This window comes from Nelumbo lutea, chromosome 6, assembly GCF_056320005.1.
Source record: "Nelumbo lutea isolate HS-2025 chromosome 6, American lotus-T2T, whole genome shotgun sequence".
NCBI classification, from domain to species: domain Eukaryota; kingdom Viridiplantae; phylum Streptophyta; class Magnoliopsida; order Proteales; family Nelumbonaceae; genus Nelumbo; species Nelumbo lutea.
The window spans coordinates 3443605-3463503 of NC_142689.1; the positions used below are offsets into that span (position 1 = coordinate 3443605).

Genomic DNA, 19899 nt, shown 5'->3' on the forward strand with positions numbered 1-19899 from the left:
GCTCCAAACTCATCCATCATCCCAAGTATTGGTTAATCTTTTGTTCTGAACAGATTTTCTTGTGTGCCCACACGCATGTGCACTTATGCACATGGGGTAGGAGGTATCAATTTCTACCATATAATGAAGACTGCCAATAGTTCAGAAAAACTAGAGGAGTTGAAACAAACATATAATAACATGAAGATGACACAGAAATTTGATCACATCTCCACTCTTGGTGCAAGATGGAAAATGACAAATCTAGCAAAATTAAGAAAACTATCAACACAAAGTTTCTAAAATATGACATGGTAGCATGGTTAGGACCTGTGCATACAAGTAGGATACAGATAAGGTTGGGGGGGGGGGGGTTCCAGGGAAAGGTAACCAATTTATGTGAGCTTCAAGGAACTGAAGCACTACTTCAGATGTTAAACATAACAAACGGAAATAAGTATAAAATTTCTTGATGGTTCCATTTCTCATATTATGCTACACACCTATGAACAGAATCCTGAAGTTGATCGACTTTTCGCTCAGCATCTTCAAGCTTCTTTATCAGCTCCTCATTTTTAGCCTGAGCATCGGCATAAGATTGCTTGGCCTCATGTGTTGTTTGCCTTTCTGATAGCAGCAAAGCCTTAAGGAATAACAAAAAAATAGTAAGTCCAAGCCACATGATTTCATTCTGCAATTCTATCATGCTTCTACAGATTCAGATTTTTTTTCTATATGCCTATTTAATAGCAAATCCAGTCCTTTTTCTCAAGAATTTGCAACTTGCAAGAACCATTGAGATTGATTACATGCATTAACTGGAATGGACTTTTGTATTTACTATTAGATTAAAAGCAAATAACATATCTCCACTGATCCCCATATCCACAACCTATGTATATAGCACTCAGCAAATTGTATGGAAGGTACAATCATTCCTGCAGCCTTAGTTAATAACAATTCTTTGTAGCAAAACTCATAGGAAACGATGCAACAATAAGATATATAGAGTATAACTGATTCAAACTCAGTGGGTCTACCTTTAGCTTTTCAACTTCAGCAGTTAATTCATCAACTTTTTCTGTATCTTGAATTATAACTGGGGTCTCCTTAATGACTGGTGGTGCTTCTTCAATAGCTTTTTTGGCTGCCTCTCGTTCTTTAATAACCTTGGCATTTGCTTCTTCTACTTGTATTTGCATAGCATTCAAAGAATCTTGTAACTTGGAAATTTCTAGGGCCTTTGCCTCCTCCAAATCAGTCTGTTTCAAATTGAACAAAGCAAAGCTATGTTTTAAGACATACTGTAAGAGAACTTTCTAGTTCCAAAACCAGAATAACCTGAATTTCAGCACATAAAGTAAAGCATCTCTACCCTTAATCGCTTCTCAAACTGCAAACGCCATGTAAGTTCCTCTACACGTTTTTCTAGTTTGTCTTTTGCTTCTTTGAGTGCCCCTGTTTCTCTAGCAGCCTGAGCATATTTCCACGAATTCTTACCAGTTATTATTATATTTATGACCAAATGATACATTACAAATATGGAGCTATGGACCATGTGAAAAAGCACAAGGGATTTAGATCAAACCATTCTGAGTTTTCTGAGCTCTCTCCTAGCAACTCTTCGTCTCCAACCACACTGAGAAATGAGGGCAGCCTTCTGAAGACTCTTATAGTATGAATAATCCCTGTGGCAACGCCACCGAGCCTGGAAGTCATGAAGAACTGTGATCAACAACTCGGTTTTCAAAATTCTAAAACCAACTTTCAAAACATTTGGAATGTAAAGTTTTTAATTTTAAAAATACCATATGATGTTTGTAAAACTATTTCAAGAAATTCAGAGAAATGCTACCTGGATAATGATTGTGGCCTTGGTTTGCTTCCGGAATCTGAATTCATTCCTTGATGTCATTGCCCTTAGGCCAGTCTGCAATGTAATTGCAGATAACCATAGTTTTATGTAGGATTTCCTGGCAGTATATCGACGGAAGTTCTTCTGTATCTTCACAGCACCTGCTTCATGTCTTAACTGCTCATACAGTTTGCAAGCCATTTTCCCTACAAAAAAAAAAAAAGAATATACTAATTAACAATTGATCTAAACCAACTGAAGTACTTTATAAAGCTATAGTAATGTAGGACAGCAAACCACGTAGCAAAAACATTCATTTCTCCAGGAAAAAAATTGCCTCCTCAGTCCTCAGAGATTTGCCATAAAAAAAAAAAAAAACTCTCAAATGCTTAATCTTGTGTACTATTAGATAATTTAGCTGTCACATTTAATGTATTTTAAATGTTTTACATCTTATTTTATAATTGAACTGAAATAATATTTAATAATGTGGAGGTGTGGGACAAGGCACCAGGACCTTTAGATGCATGGGGCATAAGCATCGATGTGCTTTATACTTTCAGCTGTAAACATCAAGACACTTTTCTCAAACCTTGCCCTTATCCATGCAGATATTGTAATCTGAAGGTTGATCAGGTCACTGTTTTAAGAATGAAGCTTACAATATCTGAACAGAATAACCTTTGGAATTACAATACCTGCATGGATGTAACAAGGAGTCCTTTCGGATGACTCTAGCCAACCAAATAACAATATCTGCATGGGTATAACAACTGGATTCTTTTGTGACTTAGCCAACCCAATATAGTTGGGAGACAGCTTAGTTTAGATGAGTTGAGCCTTCGTGGGCAATTGTCACACTTCATACTAATATCTAAGACCAATATGTCAGTTTAATCATATCAAATGCAAGTTTCAAGCTCCATGCATTATCCAGATGGTACCAATAGTGAAATGTTCAATGAGATATGCAAAAGCAACTATTACTGAGACCAGTACTAAAAGAATATACCTCGCCACCGAGATTGCAAATGAATAGCTGACTTCCGTAAGGAGATAAACACTTTACGAGCAATATATGTACGGATTTGTCTTTGAATGATTCTAGCCGCATTGCCAAGCACCTCTGCTCTTCGAGCATCCAACTCGGCCATCTGACCAGCTCTGAGGAAGACTTTTGTCTTGCCTAACTGTCTTAGAAAGAAAATACCCATTAACTTGATACATCATGTACAGGATCTGTCATTTGAGAAAGCGTTCATTTAACTAATAGAAAAGGAATATTTGGGATAATATAAAAGCCATTACTTGGTGCAATGGTAGAATCACGGGCTGACAAGCATGAGAACATGGACTTGAGTCTGAGAGCAGCCAATTTGTGTAAAAAATGCCAAAGGTTAGGTCTGTATCCAGTCCATCCTTCCCAAGACCTTAGAAAGCTAGGATCAACATAGGATGATGGATCTTTTTTATAAAGGCCATTATCCAATTTGGTCCGAGCTATCTGGGGTTTTGGGAGGGATAAACATGGTATGGTCCCAAGTCCTAGCCTTTGGATTTAGCACAAAGTGGTTGCCCTCGACCTCAAACTCATTTTCTCACGCTTGTCTGCCCGAGATTTTACATATCAGTCAATACATTTTGTATCAGTGTGTTATGACCCTAAATGTTAAAATGCTTGGCTTGATGCATTCCATCAGTCTTAAAGGCTTTGGCATATTGGTCAAGCACGAAACATTTGGTAATAGAGCCTACCACCACGTCTCAAGTTTGAATAACAGAGAGGGCTACTTGGGAGAAGGATTACCTAGAGCAGAGTGAAAGCTACCACAGAAAGGGCTACCTCGAGCAAAGTGAAAGTCGCCAAAGAGAAAGGGCTACCTGCCACCAAAGTGTGAGCCGTCATAGAGAAGGCTACTTGTCACTTGAACGAGAACTGCCCAGAGTAAAGCCGCCAAGACATTGGCTACAGAAGCGTGGTGGTATGTTACGATCCTAAATGTTAAATGCTTGGCTTGATTTGTTCCATCAGTCTTAAGGCTTTTGGCATATTGGTCAAAAACGCAACATGGTGGGTCACCAATATGTTTATTTTAAGGGATATGTGTAAAACATTGGTTTTATATGTTAAATACCCTTATTTGGGATGGACCCTGAAAGTTTGAAACAAAATATATATATATATATATATATATATATATATATATATATATATATATATATATATATATATGTTGAAAATCCTGATACATTGCTTCTGTCATATTGGGGTGTATCCAAATTTTGAAACTTTATTACACTAAGCAATGGCCCCTAAATTATAGAATAATATCAATAAAAAATTTTATTAAACATGCGATATAAACTAAGAAAAAAAATATCTTCCCAAAAATCACTCAGAGATCCAGGGTAACACTTTGAGTCATGAACAAGATTATAAGTTTAGAAGGTACGTTGGGATCACCTGGTAACCTTCCAATCCCTTTTTGTCTAGAATCATTTGACATGCAACCTTGTCATCAGAACTGTGAAGGGAAGAACCAACATTTAATATATATAGATCAACACAAGAAAAAGGCTTCCAGAAGCATTTCTATCTACCATATTGAATAGATAAAGTGAAGAAAGAACAGTAAAGCTTACTTTCCTTCCAAAAATTCTGGAGCAAGAACACCAAAACGATGAAGAAATTCATAAAATGTTCTTCTGGTAGGATATCCAGCACAGCTTATCCTAATCGCCTCAAGAACACCCTACAAGTATAATAGTAATGACAAAAAAAAACTCAAACAATTTAATGTTTCATGTTACATAGCAGATGATTTAGAAGCAAATAAAGAAAATTTTCTTTCAAGGTGAACTTACACCACATCGTAATTGGTGGATGACGTTGAAGTTCTCAAAAATAGTAGGTTTGAGAACATTGTTAGGCTTTACACATCTGATGTAGTGAGGTTCCGTTGAACTCAAGGTGTCCATCAAGGATTGAAGTTGAAACTGAAATTTCAAATTGCCATTTTTGTCAATATTTTCTTGAAAGAAATTTCACAGATACAATTTAATGTACATTAACACTTGAAGCTCAATTCACTGAGAAAACATGAAATCATGTATATACAACATGAAGTTAGTATGGACTACTGGAATACAAAGAGCACAAGGCACAAAAAAACTTTATGCCTACAACTGTTTTTTGTTTGTGGCTGTGCTCATCACATGTCAATGAAGCTCAAGAAACCTAATAGCTTTTTATTCAGTTCAGTAAAAAAGTTATGATAGTTAACTGTACATGGCAATAGTGCCATGAAAATGCAGAGATGCGAGGCTGAGAAAGGCATTTTGGTTCTGGCATGTCTTTTTGTAGAGAACACTGATGTGGGCCCCACTGCAGTGGTCCCCACTGTGTTCGTAGGACAGCAGTGTAGTTATTTGCTTCAGTTATAGTAGTGTCAGTTTGAGTCAGTTTGTTAATTCAGTTGTTATTTATTTCAGTTTTTATTTACTTTATTTATTATGTAAGTACCAAGGGCAGATGTGTCCTTTCCATTATGTACTAAACATAACCTATAAATATTAAGAGAGTGGCGGCAGCAGATGAGTAAGAATCTGTCCCTCCTTTCAACAACTTGTGTTCTCTTGTTTCTCTTCTATTCTCTCTCCTTTCTCTCACTTTCTCTTATGTTTTGCAAACCTAAAACCTTTTAGGATTCAAGACTGATTACAGTCTTGATCTTCTACTTGGTATCAGAGCCAGTCTAGGGCTTCTCATGTGTGTCTAGTCCAGCTGACCACATGAGGACTAGCTAGGGCTGGAAGCTTTGAAGAAGTTTTTCGGTGGCTGAATCTTGGAGATTACCAGGAGAGGTTCGCAGCAGTTGAAGACTTGCCGCGGCTTGCAGAGAGTTGGTAATCAGGAAGAGGCAGCGAAAGTTAGGGTTCAAGTAATCCTAGAAGACAGTAAACCGAAGTACATAAGTAAGTTTTTTTTTACTGAGTTTCAGAGACTGCAATCAGTCGAGATAGGTTGGACCTATCTAGAAAAAGGGGTCGGACTGTGTTCAAGTTTGTTCTAGGGTTTGGCTTGCCGAACTGTGTTTAAGTTTGTTTCTAGGGTTTGACTGTTGGGCCGAACCCCCCTCTTCAAAGGTGATTAGTTTTTAGGGTTTCATATTGCCCTACGATAAGTCCCACTTGTGCGGACTGCTTGGAGGGTGCAGCTGAGCACTTACTTCAGACCTACAGTTGAAACCCTATTTTTGCTCTCGCAACAGTGGGCCCCACAGTAGTGATTTCAGAAAATAGCATCTCAGATTGATAGGCTGTCTGGTACTGTGCATGCCGATTGATTTCAGATCAGATTTGAGTTGATTTCTTGCATATACTGTGATAGGCGATTGATTTCAGATCAGATCTGGGTTGGTTTCAGATCGGATCAGATCAGATTTGTGTTGGTTTCGGATCAGCTTTCAGACTTACTTCCTTGACTCTGTTTTCTGGTATAATTGCTCTAACAGTTTGTAGCCACTGAATCTTGATCAAAGATGGAGTTTAAGGGTCAGGGAGAAAGTAGTTTTGGAAACCACAGTTATGGTAGTGTATCTGAAACCGGGTTTCAGATTACAACTATGAGATTTGATGGGTCAAATTATTTGGAGTGGGCGCAATCAGCCATGATGACTATTGGAGGAAGGGGAAAACTGGGTTACCTCTTGGGAGATGTGAAAGAACCTTCCAAGGAGGACCCAACATACACCAAGTGGGTTCAAGAGAACTATTTAGTTATGGCATGGCTGTGTAATTCTATGCAGCCACATATCAGCCGAAATTACTTGTGGGCAAAGACAGCCAAAGAGATATGGGATGTTGTGAAAGAAACCTATTCCCAACCCCTTAATGTTGCCAGAGCCTATGAACTAAAGTGTGAGGTGAACAACCTTAAACAAGGAGAGAAGTTAGTTTCTGTCTACTTCTCCACCTTGAAATCCTCGTGTCATGAGATTGACCATCTAGAGACCCCTGAGTGGGAGAGTACCAAAGATGCACAGACTCACAGAAAGCAAATCGAGACGAATAGGGTATTTGAGTTTCTGGCTGGTTTGAATTCAGAATATGACATTGTGCGACAACAGACATTGACAAGAGATAGTGTGACCCTTTCTCAAGCATACTCCCTGGTGCATAGTGAAGAGACCAGGAGGAAAGTCATGATGCAGCCTTAGCCCTCTTTCCCAGCCTTGACAGCTATTAAACCCAAGCCATGGGGTGACTCAGAAAGGGACCGGAAGAAGGAAGATAAACGGGATCTGGTATGTGAACATTGCAAGAAACCCAAGCACACAAAAGATACTTGTTGGAAGCTACATCCTCACTTGGTCCCAGCAAAACTAAGAAATAAGAAGGGTAATGCTCATATGGCAGTGAACACTGATTCAACATCCTCATCAGGCACATCCCTGAAGACTTTAGCTGCTATTCGGGCTGCCCTCATACAGTTGGAAAAGGAAGTTGGGAGTTCAGCTCAACCATCTCAGTCACCATCAGCTCCTGCCACATCTGCGTTTGCACATTTAGCTACTCGAGCCTTAGCTTACCATGCTTCAGCTCCAGGTAATACTGATCACTGCTGGGTAATAGATTCAGGTGCATCTAACCATATGACTAGCTTGCCATCTTTGTTCACTTCTTATCACTTAACCTCTGGCCGAGATAGAGTATCCATTGTTGATGGCTCTCTTGTTCCCATTTCGGGCAAGGGGGACATCAAGCTATCGGATACTATCTCTTTATCTTCTGTCTTGCATGTTCCTAAGCTTGGTACTAACCTGCTTTCAGTTAGTAGTATTACCAAACACATGAACTGTTCAGTAACTTTTTTCCCTGACCGATGTGTTTTTCAGGATTTGGAGACGAGGAAGGTGATTGGGACTGGCCGTGAGACGAACGGGATCTATCTGCTTGGAGAGAGTTCTTGTCGGGAGGAGTCAGTGGATAAGAAGTCTTTTGTTTCCCAGTCTGTGAGTTCAGTTATGCTTTGGCATAACCGATTGGGTCATTTGTCTTTTAAGTCTTTGAAGAGTCTGTTCCCTGCTTTATTTGAGTCTGTTGAGTTATCAAAGTTGAGGTATGAGAGTTGTGAGTTTGCCAAACATTATAGAACCTCTTATTCTTTAAGTAATAAAAGGAGTAATTCCTCTTTTGATATTGTGCATACTGATGTTTGGGGGCCATATCATATCTCTTCTATGGGTGGGTACAGATATTTTCTACTGTTTGTTGATGACCATACCCGGTTTTCTTGGGTCTATCTTATGCGTTCTCGGGATGAGGTTCCTGCTCTGACCCAAAACTTCCATCAGATGGTTCTCACTCAGTTTGGGACCAAAATCAAAGTCCTTAGATCTGATAATGCAAAGGAATACTTTGCTCAACCATTGACCTCCTACCTTCTTAGCCATGGAGTTATTCACCAGAGCACTTGCCCTTATACACCACAACAGAACGGTGTTGCCGAAAGGAAGAATAGGCATATCTTGGAGGTGGCTAGAAGCATTATGTTTACCTCCAATGTACCTATTCGATTCTGGGGTGATGCTATCCTCACGGCAGTTTATCTCATTAATCAAGTTCCTTCTCGGGTCCTTGATATGAGAACCCCCTTTTCCCTTCTATACCCAAACGAGGAGTTGTTCATTGTTCCCCTTAAAACCTTTAGTTGTACCTGTTTCGTTCAGCTTCTCGGGCCTCATCATTCCAAGTTTGAACCTAAGGCCTCCAAATGCATTTTCCTTGGTTATGCACAAACTCAAAAGGGTTATTGCTGCTATGATCCGGTTTCAGGGAAACGGTTTGTCTCCATGGATGTCACCTTCTTTGAGGAGACACCCTATTATCCTAGGGTTTCTCCTCAGGGGGAGAGCAGTGGTGGGGCTGCTTTGAGTTTCTTTCCTCAGGGGGAGAGCAGTGAGAGTGGGGCTGCTTTGAGTTTCTTTCCTCAGGGGGAGAGCAGTGAGAGTGGGAGTGGGGCTGTTCCTTTACCTATTCCACTGGTAATGAAGGTTGTAGTGGTGAGGGTGGTCAGAGGGAGCCAGAGTTGAGAGTCTATCATAGGCGATGTAGGCAGGTTGATCCTAGTCTTCAGCAGCCCCGGCCAGCTCCAGTTCCCCTTCTACGCTTCTAGATCCAGAGCCTACTGAGATACCTCTCACTGTTGCCACTTCCCCTCCTGTGGATGACCTTGATCTCCCTATTGCCATTCGCAAAGGGAAATGACATTGCACCACTTCTACAACTCACAGCATCTCATAGTTCTTATCCTATGATCGTCTATCACCATCTTACCGGTCCTATCTCACTTCCATTGCCGATGTCCCTATTCCAAGAACAGTGCAAGAAGCCTTATCAGTTCCAGAATGGAAAGATGCAATGCAAGTCGAAATGGATGCCCTGTTGAAGAATAATACTTGGGCACTGGTTGACCCACCAAAAGGAAAGAAACCGGTGGGATGCAGATGGGTGTTCACTGTGAAGCATAATGTTGATGGCTCTATTGAAAGGTACAAAGTCCGGCTGGTTGCAAAGGGGTTCACTCAGACTTATGGTATAGACTACTTGGAGACCTTTGCCCCAGTAGCCAAGATGACCACCATTCGAGTTTTGTTATCCCTTGCAGCAAATCATTCTTGGCCCCTGTTTCAGATGGATGTTAAAAAGGCCTTTCTGAATGGAGACTTCCAAGAAGAGGTTTACATGCAGTTGCCTCTTGGATTCTATGATACAGAGACAGGTAAGAAGGTTTGCCAACTGAACAAGGCATTGTATGGTTTGATACAGTTACCTAGAGCTTGGTTTGATAGGTTCAGATTAGCCCTTGGAAGGTTTGGTTATGTACAGGCCCAATCAGATCATACACTATTCATCAAGAGGGTGGAGTCCTCTCTAACACTACTAGCAGTATATGTTGATGATATTGTGGTGACAGGAAATGACAGTCATGAGTTTGAGTCCCTCAAACAGCTCCATCAAGAGTTTGAGGTGAAAGATCTTGGTGCACTACGATACTTTTTGGGTATTGAGGTTGCTAGATCCAAGCAGGGGATTTTTATCTCTCAGAAAAAATATGTTCTAGATCTGTTGGCGGAAACTGGAAAGTTGGGTGTTAAGCCGGCCGATACACCCATCGAACAAAATCACAAGATTAGTGCAGAGGGTGGGGAGCCTCTTGAAGACAAAGTTATGTTCCAACGGTTGGTTGGAAAGCTTCTATATCTCTGCCTCACTCGGCCGGATATCAACTATGCAATTAGTGTTGTTAGCCAGTACATGCACTCCCCTAGAACTTCTCATATTCTTGCGGCAGAGAGAATATTAGCATACTTGAAGAGATGCCCGGGTAGAGGTATATTGCTCAAGAACATGAGGGTGGAAGTCTATACAGATGCCGATTGGGCTGGAAGTGTTGATGACAGAAGGTCTACCTCTGGATATTGTGCCCTGGTTGGAGGTAACATTGTCTCTTGGAGGAGTAAGAAGCAGAGTGTTGTTTCCCGTTCCAGTGCTGAAGCGGAATACAGGTCAATGGCTAATGGAGTGGCTGAAATCTTATGGCTGAGGTCACTACTTGAAGAGTTGGGTATTGACTATGAAAAGCCCTTAATGTTGTACTGTGATAATCAGGCAGCTATTAATATAGCCCACAACCCAGTGCAGCATGATAGAACTAAACATATCGAAGTTGATCGACATTTTGTGCGAGAAAGGGTCACATCACAAAAAGTGTGTCTTCTGTACATCACATCTAATATGCAGCTCGCGAATATCATCACCAAGGCTGTACCAAGGAAGAAGTTAGAGACAGACCTATCCAAGTTGGGCATGATAGATATCTACTCCTAACTTGAGGGGGAGTGTAGAGAACACTGATGTGGGCCCCACTGTAGTGGTCCCCACTGTGTTGGTAGGACAGCAGTGTAGTTATTTGTTTCAGTTATAGTAGTGTCAGTTTGAGTCAGTTTGTTAATTCAGTTGTTATTTATTTCAGTTTTTATTTACTTTATTTATTATGCAAGTACCAAGGGCATATGTGTCCTTTCCATTATGTACTAAACATAACCTATAAATATTAAGAGAGTGGCGGCGGCGGATGAGTAAGAATCTGTCCCTCCTTTCAACAACTCGTGTTCTCTTGTTTCTCTACTATTCTCTCCTTTCTCTCACTTTCTCTCACTTTCTCTTCTGTTTTGCAAACCTAAAACCTTTTAGGATTCAAGATTGATTGCAATCTTGATCTTCTACTCTTTTCAATGGGTATAGGTAGTGTTGAGGTTTTTTTTTGGTGTGTGAAGGAAAAAAAACGGGGTGGAACTATGAGATTGTAATTAGTGTCATCAGAGTGTTGACTAGTAAACAACTAGACAATTGAGATTCATACCAATCATATCATAGACTAGTTGGTTGATAGCCATGATATAGTCTCATGAGACAATTAAACATTGACTAGGTCAACCACCAACTATCCTGCCTAGTTGACCACAATAGAACTTTGTGTTTACCTCTAACATTCGAAATAATATTATATATGCATTTACATTGTTATAATTATATGTACCTAAATACCTGATTGCTTTAAGCAAGTTTGATTGCACATGATTGGGTGAGGGTATATGAAATAGAAAGAAAGCCTACAACAAAAGAGAAATAGTAGAGGAGTTCTTTTAGATCTTCTTTCAATTAGTGTTATTGCGGATATGGAGTTGCCATAAACAAGGGAACCACATTACTAGTCAAGGTTAAATACTCTCCAAAAGACACACCAAAACCACCCAAAAAAAAAACCCTGCAGCTACCCAACTTAGTCTATGCAGACTTCCCCTTTTTGTTTGGAAAACAAATACTGTATACAAAATATTCTATATCATATCTTTTATTGCATATGCAGTCTTTATTAACTTAAGTATCAGATTACATCATTATCTTGAACTTAGAGCGTATATTTTTTGTGGTTAACAGGTCAAAATAGAACTGACCATCAATAACTAAACTTCACATCAGCCAGTTGGAAAGAGGTGGCTGAATCTGCACCTGTAAAACCACCTACTACAGCTTGTTGGACCCCTCTGGAGAGAGGTTTCATCAAATTAAACTTTGATGGGACTTGTCTGGGTAATCCAGGTGTTTCTGGAATAGGAGTTTTAAGAGATGAGGGTGGTAGAGTTGTGGCTCTATATTTGGGACCAGCTGGTAATGGAGATTCTCTTTGGGTTGAGGTATTGGCCGCAGTGGAAGGAATCCAAAAAGCAGCTTCTCTAAATATTAAGAAGTTGATAATTGAAGGGGATTCAAAGGTGGTGGTTAAATGGACAATGTGAAACTTAATTTTTTTTTATCAATAATTGGAACTTTCATTGAAATTAAAAGGATTACATCAAATGAAATAGGGAAAGATAACCTCTCTTATCTCTCCCCAGAAACAGAAAAGTACAAGAAATCAATTACAGTTGTGCCCAAAAATGATGAGTTCTTCGAAAATAAGAAAAATCAATAAGGAACTGGACTCAAAAGTACCTTGAATCGTGATCCAATGGAAGAAAATTTAGATGACTTTGATGACTCTGCTGGAAGTGGAGGAAATAGAGCTGCTACAAATGGGCACTTTGAAGCAGTCAATAAATCTTGATGCTCTGCTACCACATAATCTTTGTTCTTGTCCAGAAACAGATCAGCTTGATATGTTACCTGTAAAATTTTAAAATGTTTCAGGAAAATAGTTATTCCATAATCAGAAAAGGAACATAAACAAAGAAACAATTATATGTTTACCTCCCCTGCATAGTGAGATATGGTGAAACTGGTGCGAGAGAGCTTTGGTTTAATAAAGCGCTTATTGTTTTTAAATGTCTGGTACAGCTTTTGGGCAAATGTTTCATGCGTAGACTTAGGAAACATGCTGCACAAAGCAATCAAACAGACATCAAGGTGGAGTGTAAAAAGGAACCCTCCTATCCATGAAAAGATGCAGATTATCATATATGGAATGATAGAAAGTGTATAAACCACTACCATACTGCAAAATAATTGTATGTTTTCTCAAACTATCAATAAAATCTATATCAGTTACTGATCAAAAAAAGATCATATATGGAAAGATAGAACGTCAACAAATCCTTCTACATGTTATTAAGATAGATTCACTGACAAAGTAAGCAAAACGGATTAGTGGAACATCAACTGCATACCAGGCTTCATCTAGAAGTGCTATAATTCCTCCAGGTTTCTGTACAAAGATTAAGCTCCTCAGTTGTCATTCTTTGAATGCATCAACATAAATCTCAAAATGTGAATAACTTTAAATAATCTCATGTGGAGAATATCAATCCATGTCTCACATGTGTGTGTTTCTGCATTTTAATATATAAAAGACAGACACAGGAGTATCATTTGCTACAATTAACAACATTGCATTAGATAACAGTTAATACTTTCTCAATAAGATCCAAGACATCTTGATTGTCAACAAACTCTATGTAGCTCCAATTAATTTCCTCCTTGGTGTACTCTTCTTGTTCCATTTTGAAGACATGCTGCAAACAGACAATCCCAGTCATTAAATTTAAGAAAAATGCAAGAAGCAATTTCCAAGAAAGTGAATTGACTGAGCAAACTAACCTGGTTGAAATGTTGTTGCAGCTTCTCATTTGTAAAGTTGATACAGAACTGCTCAAAACTGTTTTACATGAAATTACAAGAAAATCAACAATTGTATCAGGTTTTCTTATTCGAATTATTGTTTTGCATCATGACAATTACAACTGTTTTCTATCTTTTTTTTTTTTTTGATTGATAACAGAAAGATTTCATTCAAGAGACATTTACAACTTGGGGTGTTCATTATACGGTTCAAACCGCAAAACCAAACCGAACCAAACCAAACCAAAGTTGCGGTTTGGTTCACTTTATCCCTATAAACTGTTTGGTTCGGTTTGAGAATTTTCTAAATTGTGGTTTGTGGTTTCGGTTTGGTTTATTGAATTTTGTAAGCCAAACCAAACTGTAAGCCAAAATTTTATATACATATATATATAATATGAATATATGATATATAAATATTATATATAATATATCTAGATGGAATGCGTAAAATTATAAATATATAATGAACTCTTTATTTTATAATAAAATAATAAATAAAAGTTTTAAGTTTTAATTTTTAGGGGAGCTATTTGGGCTTTCTAATTGGGTTAAGCCCAAAGGAATCATAGAATGGTCCAATTAGAAACCGTAATAAAACGGTTTGGTTTGATTTGGTTTCCATACAAAAACGGTTTGGTTCAGTTTAGAAATTTCTCAAGCTGTAAATTACCGATTTGGTCTGAGATCTTCTCCAAACCAGACTGTGAATACCCCTATTTACAACTGTTTTGTTTTAAAGATATTTTGAAGTGTGATTTTGCAACTAATATCTTACCTATTACACTTAAAACTTTCAAAGCCATAAATATCAAGAACTCCAATTAATGACTTTGAGTTTGAATCCTGTCCAATTGAAATGTTAATTTTATCCACAATCCTGCAGAAAATATAGAAAAACTTGTTATAACCTAAAACATGCAATAAGAAACCGCATTGCAACACTAAATACACCTATATGGAGGAAGGGAGGGGTTATCACATGAACTCTTACCAATCAAATAGGCGGGAGTATATTGTTTTGGCTAAAGCATCTCTGCTACCCACTGCAGAAACAGGATCAAGAGTTCTTGTGATAACTTCTTCAGGTGTCACCATGACACGCTTTATCAGTGCATCCTCCAAACTCTGGGCATCACACCTATCAAACAACATGGATTAGTAGAGAATGATTGAACAATCAAAGAAACAAAACAGAAAAATATTCCAGAGACATATAAGAAATGGATTCAACATACTTGAGAAGTTCAGATGTCATTTTAAGATGGAATCTAGACTTTTCATCCTTTATGACAGAAGAATCTACCTCCTCTCCCTTTGCAAAATTAATATTACCAAGGTGAAGAATTGCAGCTACAACCCTGAAAATTGCCTCCTGCAGGAAATATTTAAGATTGAGAATCTGATTGGGCCATCAAAAGAAGTGCAAACTATAATGCTTTGAAAATTGGAAGCATAAGGAAGGCAGACCTGTTCTTGCTCACTGATTCCAACAATGTCCATGGCCCTCCTGGTTGCTAAATATTCATGGGCATCATTTACTCCATCCAGCACATAGCAATTGGATTGATTCAGGTAATGGAATGACTTAGGATTTCCCAACTTATATTTCTCAATATCCTGCACATTGAATTAAAACCTTCAGCTTTTTGACAAATAACCATTGCAACTACATAAGCAGTAACCGAAGAAAAATGGACCATAGTATGAACTCTAAAAGAAGTATGTACCTCAGATGGTGCTGCACATAGCATGTAAAAGCAATGGTAATTTCTCTCAGGATCTGATATTTGGCAAACACGAGACCTTTCAAGTAGGTAGGTTCTAATAGCTGCCCCAGATATTCTCCCATTCTTGTCAAATTGGATCTCAACAAATTTACCAAAACGACTTTATACCATGAATACAAAGAGGCAGAGTGATAAGTCCTTGAACAAGATAAAGTTCAAAAACAAGAAACTAAAATTGAAAAAAGAAATGCCTGCAAAATAACATATCAATAACATATAAACTAGTCTCAGCAGGAATACAACAAGAATTCTTATAGTGATGCAATTTTGAAGTTTGAATATAATTATAAAGTCACTCTAAGGCTTACCAAAGTTACAAGCTTGAGGACCTGTGGCTACATATTGGAGATCAGCCTGAAGGTTCCCAACTTGCAACACCATTACTCCAATCCAGTCTTACCTAAGTGACTAAGTCATTACTAGGCCTAGGGCAGAACTTCTCACTTTACATTTGGGTTTTCTGTTTTTCCCCTTCTTTTCTTCCCTTTTCCCATTTTTTCCTTTTGTAGGTAAATATGATGCAGAAAACCTGAGAGGCAATTTTAGGTTTCTGTAATTTTCCTCCAAGAGCAAGATAAATGAAATGTTTGCAAGAAAGAAGAAAATTAAACCCTTCTTTGAGTAAACTAAACGGCACTTCATTTCCCTGCAGCTAGATAGCCTTGTTAATTGCAAAGTAACAAAGAAAAACTCCAACCTCCCTTTTGGGTGGCATACAAGGGAGAAATAATGGAGGAGCTTGCGAGACAAAGAACTTGGAGAGGTCATTGGCATTCAAGTTCATGAGAGAGAGACAGAGAGATACATACAATCCCTATAAATACTTCAAACCACTCAAGCAAACATGCATGCATGTAAACACACACATAGAAGCAATGCTTGCAATAAACCTTGAAGTGATTTGTAGACTTGCACTTTAAGATTACATTTGTAAGTTTGGGATTTCAAGGCATTTTCTAATTGGATAGTCAAAAGGTAGCATGACTACCATTACCAAACCTCAGCAGCAGAAGCTGAAATTAATTCCTTGCCCCCCCCCCCCCGACATGCTTGTGACGGCAGTTTCAAGGGGAATGGATCAGAGATTCAGAGTCATGAGCTACCATGTCCCAGGCAATTAGCAGTAAAAAATTTATTGAAGTTACCAAAGCCGCTGACAGTTTAGATTTGAGAAAGGTAGTTGCCCATAAAGTGAAGATTAGTAAGAGTTAAGCCTTTCATTGAGAATTCTTAGGTTCAAGTATGGTCTACCTGTCTTGCTTTGTGGTTCCTTTTTTGTTTAAGGCAGTTTTTTGTTTTAATGTGGGAGTTGTTGCTGAGTTTTTCTGCTGTTCTGAGCTTTGGGAAGTAGCACAGTTTGTCTATGTTCCCCCTACTCTTTGCAGCTTTATATCTACCTCTCTAGTTAATGAAAATGGTTTACTTATCAAAAAAAAAAAGGAAGAAGCTAGGGTGAGAAAATTCATTTAGCTCATTACTTTTCAAGACTAAAGGAGCACAATTGCCTTAAGAGAAATCTGGAAAAGATGAGAACTTATGCATCTCTGGATGAGAGTGGTAGGAACCGCCTAACAGGGTAGCCTCTTCGAGGGAGACTCACCCCCTGAGAACAGAGAAGATAGAGGAAGAAGAAAGGTTTCTATTCATGTCTTTATTACAAAATCGGGAGCCTTTTAGACTGGCTCAGGTGGCTCATCATGAGAATCGGATATTCCCATGTGCAGATGTAACTAACTCTGGGATCGGATCTGCTGCCATGGCTGCTGGTCCACTCTATCTTCTAACAAACCACTGTGCTATGGGTGGCTTCACACCTGGATTGTCGTGGGCTCTTGGGTCTGGGCCTGGGTAGGCTGAAGTGGTCGCAACAGAGAGTGCTGAGACGGGGGTGGTGGTGAATCATACTTGAGGATGAGGATGGAATAAGTGATCTTGCTCTAGCATATATAGCTCTAGTACTAAGTACTGATGAAGAATCAATGGAGGATCCCTTGGTTCGAAATCAAGGGGTAGGAGCAAAGAAGGATGTCATTAGGTAATACATCTGTGAACAGAACGGAAGCTATAATGCCGGTTTATTTGTGAACTTGTGATTGTTCTGCGAGGGATTTCTTTAAGGTGATTGGGAAGTGCATGCAAAATAATTACAATTTTTATTTGTTGTTCCTTTGCTATTTGTCTTGTTGATTGGTATTGATCATGATCTGCCTTCCTCTGCTGTGGTGCTTGTACCTCTTGGATGGAGGATATGCATAATTGAAGTAAAGGGGACTGTTGATATTATTAGGCAATTGAATGAACTTTCTAGATTTGTGTTTCTTGGACCATGTTTTTTTCCTTTTGTTATTGGTTATCCTAACATGGGGCAGTTCTAGATGGTGGAGATGGGCAAAATTGGTTCCTTTTTTACACTGGTTCAGTGGTTCTTTCCTTCTGCACATCTTATCATTTATGTAACTTGTACAAAGTTGTCAATAAAAAACAAGAGTGCATAATTCTTACTAGGTCATGCTCTACAGGGAAAAAATGTCACCTTGAGTTGTTATTTCGAACAGTTTTAGCATTGCCAAATGCTTCCAAAACTGGATTTGACTGGAATTCATCAACAACAAAAAAACAGTTGGTCATCAGTATGAAACTGTTAAAATTCTCAGAGAAAGGTCAGAAAGATAAATGAACTAAGAGAAGAAGATTCACAATTACAAAGGTATAAGACAAACAAGATAATTTCATCCTACTTCAAGAACTTGTTGTTCAACAGTTCTCCCTTCTATTCCAGATCGCCCACCCAAATATGCAAGATATCGCATGAGCATCTTTGTGGTCTCAGTTTTACCAGCACCACTTTCTCCACTAACCAAAATAGAGTTGCTCTTCCCTTCGTTGATCATTTCCCTATATTCTTACAGCAAAGCACATATCAATACAAGTACCAACAAAAAGATTGTGACATTTGTAAGGACTAAGAATCACCTGTATGCAACATCTGCAACAGCAAAAACATGGGGGCTTAGCTCTCCAAATGTTGCTCCTTTATATTGTTCCATCATATGAGTATCATATAAATGAGGTAATCTTTGAAATGGATTTATTGCAATCAAGATATTGCCAGTGTATGTCTGTAAGATCAAAGGAAAATTTTAGCATCATAAACTATCTACAACTCTACAACTTGCTCATTTTTTTTCTTTCATACATTCTAGTATGCCAAGCATAAAATAAACAACTAGAGGAAGGACTTACATAGATTTCATTAAGTTCATATCTGGTAGCCAAATTCTGCAGAACACCAGGTTCATGCAAATATGAGAGCTTTGTCATATCATCAACCCCTCCAGGTGGAGCTTCAGTATCCTTTGGAAATACTTTTGATATATTGGAGACAACCTGTACAAATGCAGCCAGTTTATCAGGCACACTGGACTATATTTAAATAATAATAATAACAATAATAATAATACATTTAAATAATAATGATAAGAATAAGAAGAACAATAATAGCAACAACAACAATACATTTAAAAGGCAAAATACCCATCAAATGATCAGATGGAAATGGAAGCAAAGGTGGACATGGAAAAGTAATTAATCTTATAATACAGAGAACATTAGAGACAATAGCATTAAGGTAAACCTGGATTCTGCTAAAAAAGCACATGATCTAGAGATTTTTTTTCTTTAAAAAATGTATTGATAACCATCACAAGGGATGCTGCATCTGCAGCATAATTTTATGTTCAGAGTCAAAGAGCATGCTCAAAGCTAGCAAATTGATACTGACATGGCTACGTTTTTCTCCCATCAAAATGCATGTAAAATTCTTTATAGAAGGAAGAAGACATGGAGGATAAATAAATAGGAGCAGAAACTCAACAAGCTAGTGGTTGGTCTCTTGGTGGGTTTTCCATTATATGGCATATGTAATAAATTATATCATGTAATATGACTTAGAGATTACATCTCCTTGAGGCAACTGGTTTGTATCCAAAATATATAACTTTTTAAGAATTATAAAAGAACACTCAAAAAACATGAGAGGAAATGATGCCAAAAACCTTTTTCCCATTTGTTGTGTTAATATGAATCTCATGACCATTGATTCGTGTAACTTCCCCATCAATCCAAGCCAGTAAAGGATCCTCAACCCATACATGGGAACCAACAACAATGTTAACTGGTTCCACCTGCACAAGCAACTATGAATCAGAAAGCATGGAAATCAAATCATTAGCATTCAAAAATTCAATAAACAATTACAGGAGTTCTTCAATGATTGCATAAACAAAAGACAATTTGGGAAACAGATGAGAGATGCATGCATTATAAAAATATTTTGGCAGAAACGAGTGATATCATTCCATACTATATGCAGATAAGTCTTGAAGAAAGGAACAAACCATCAAATTCCTACAACATGGTTGATGGCAGTGTTGCATGGACATGGACATGGGAGTCGGAATCCGACACATGTCCAAGAGTCTGACTCGGCAAGATGAGAAAACATGGACTCACGGTCAGTATATACTATTAAAATAGTTCATATTTTTTTCACACTAATACTATATACCTGTGGAACCTAAAAAAAATTGCATA

General features: G+C 38.3%; 1 protein-coding gene across 1 annotated transcript in view; it reads right to left on the minus strand.

Annotated features, from left to right (window-relative positions):
• Nucleotides 1-19899, minus strand: part of LOC148846874 (myosin-17-like) — a 45502-nt gene that overhangs the window by 4445 nt on the left and 21158 nt on the right. The window contains exons 2-25 of the mRNA XM_088950632.1: nucleotides 19362-19490; nucleotides 18550-18693; nucleotides 18280-18425; nucleotides 18045-18201; nucleotides 17840-17898; nucleotides 15247-15406; nucleotides 14987-15136; nucleotides 14755-14891; nucleotides 14511-14657; nucleotides 14295-14396; nucleotides 13496-13553; nucleotides 13309-13410; nucleotides 13066-13103; nucleotides 12650-12776; nucleotides 12395-12565; nucleotides 4700-4831; nucleotides 4478-4587; nucleotides 4299-4359; nucleotides 2847-3024; nucleotides 1835-2040; nucleotides 1568-1687; nucleotides 1355-1453; nucleotides 1020-1241; nucleotides 483-622 (exon numbers count right to left, since the gene is read on the minus strand). Of these exons, the coding sequence (XP_088806758.1) occupies nucleotides 483-622; nucleotides 1020-1241; nucleotides 1355-1453; nucleotides 1568-1687; nucleotides 1835-2040; nucleotides 2847-3024; nucleotides 4299-4359; nucleotides 4478-4587; nucleotides 4700-4831; nucleotides 12395-12565; nucleotides 12650-12776; nucleotides 13066-13103; nucleotides 13309-13410; nucleotides 13496-13553; nucleotides 14295-14396; nucleotides 14511-14657; nucleotides 14755-14891; nucleotides 14987-15136; nucleotides 15247-15406; nucleotides 17840-17898; nucleotides 18045-18201; nucleotides 18280-18425; nucleotides 18550-18693; nucleotides 19362-19490 (3095 nt within the window). The remainder of the gene's footprint in view (nucleotides 1-482; nucleotides 623-1019; nucleotides 1242-1354; nucleotides 1454-1567; nucleotides 1688-1834; nucleotides 2041-2846; nucleotides 3025-4298; nucleotides 4360-4477; nucleotides 4588-4699; nucleotides 4832-12394; nucleotides 12566-12649; nucleotides 12777-13065; nucleotides 13104-13308; nucleotides 13411-13495; nucleotides 13554-14294; nucleotides 14397-14510; nucleotides 14658-14754; nucleotides 14892-14986; nucleotides 15137-15246; nucleotides 15407-17839; nucleotides 17899-18044; nucleotides 18202-18279; nucleotides 18426-18549; nucleotides 18694-19361; nucleotides 19491-19899) is intronic.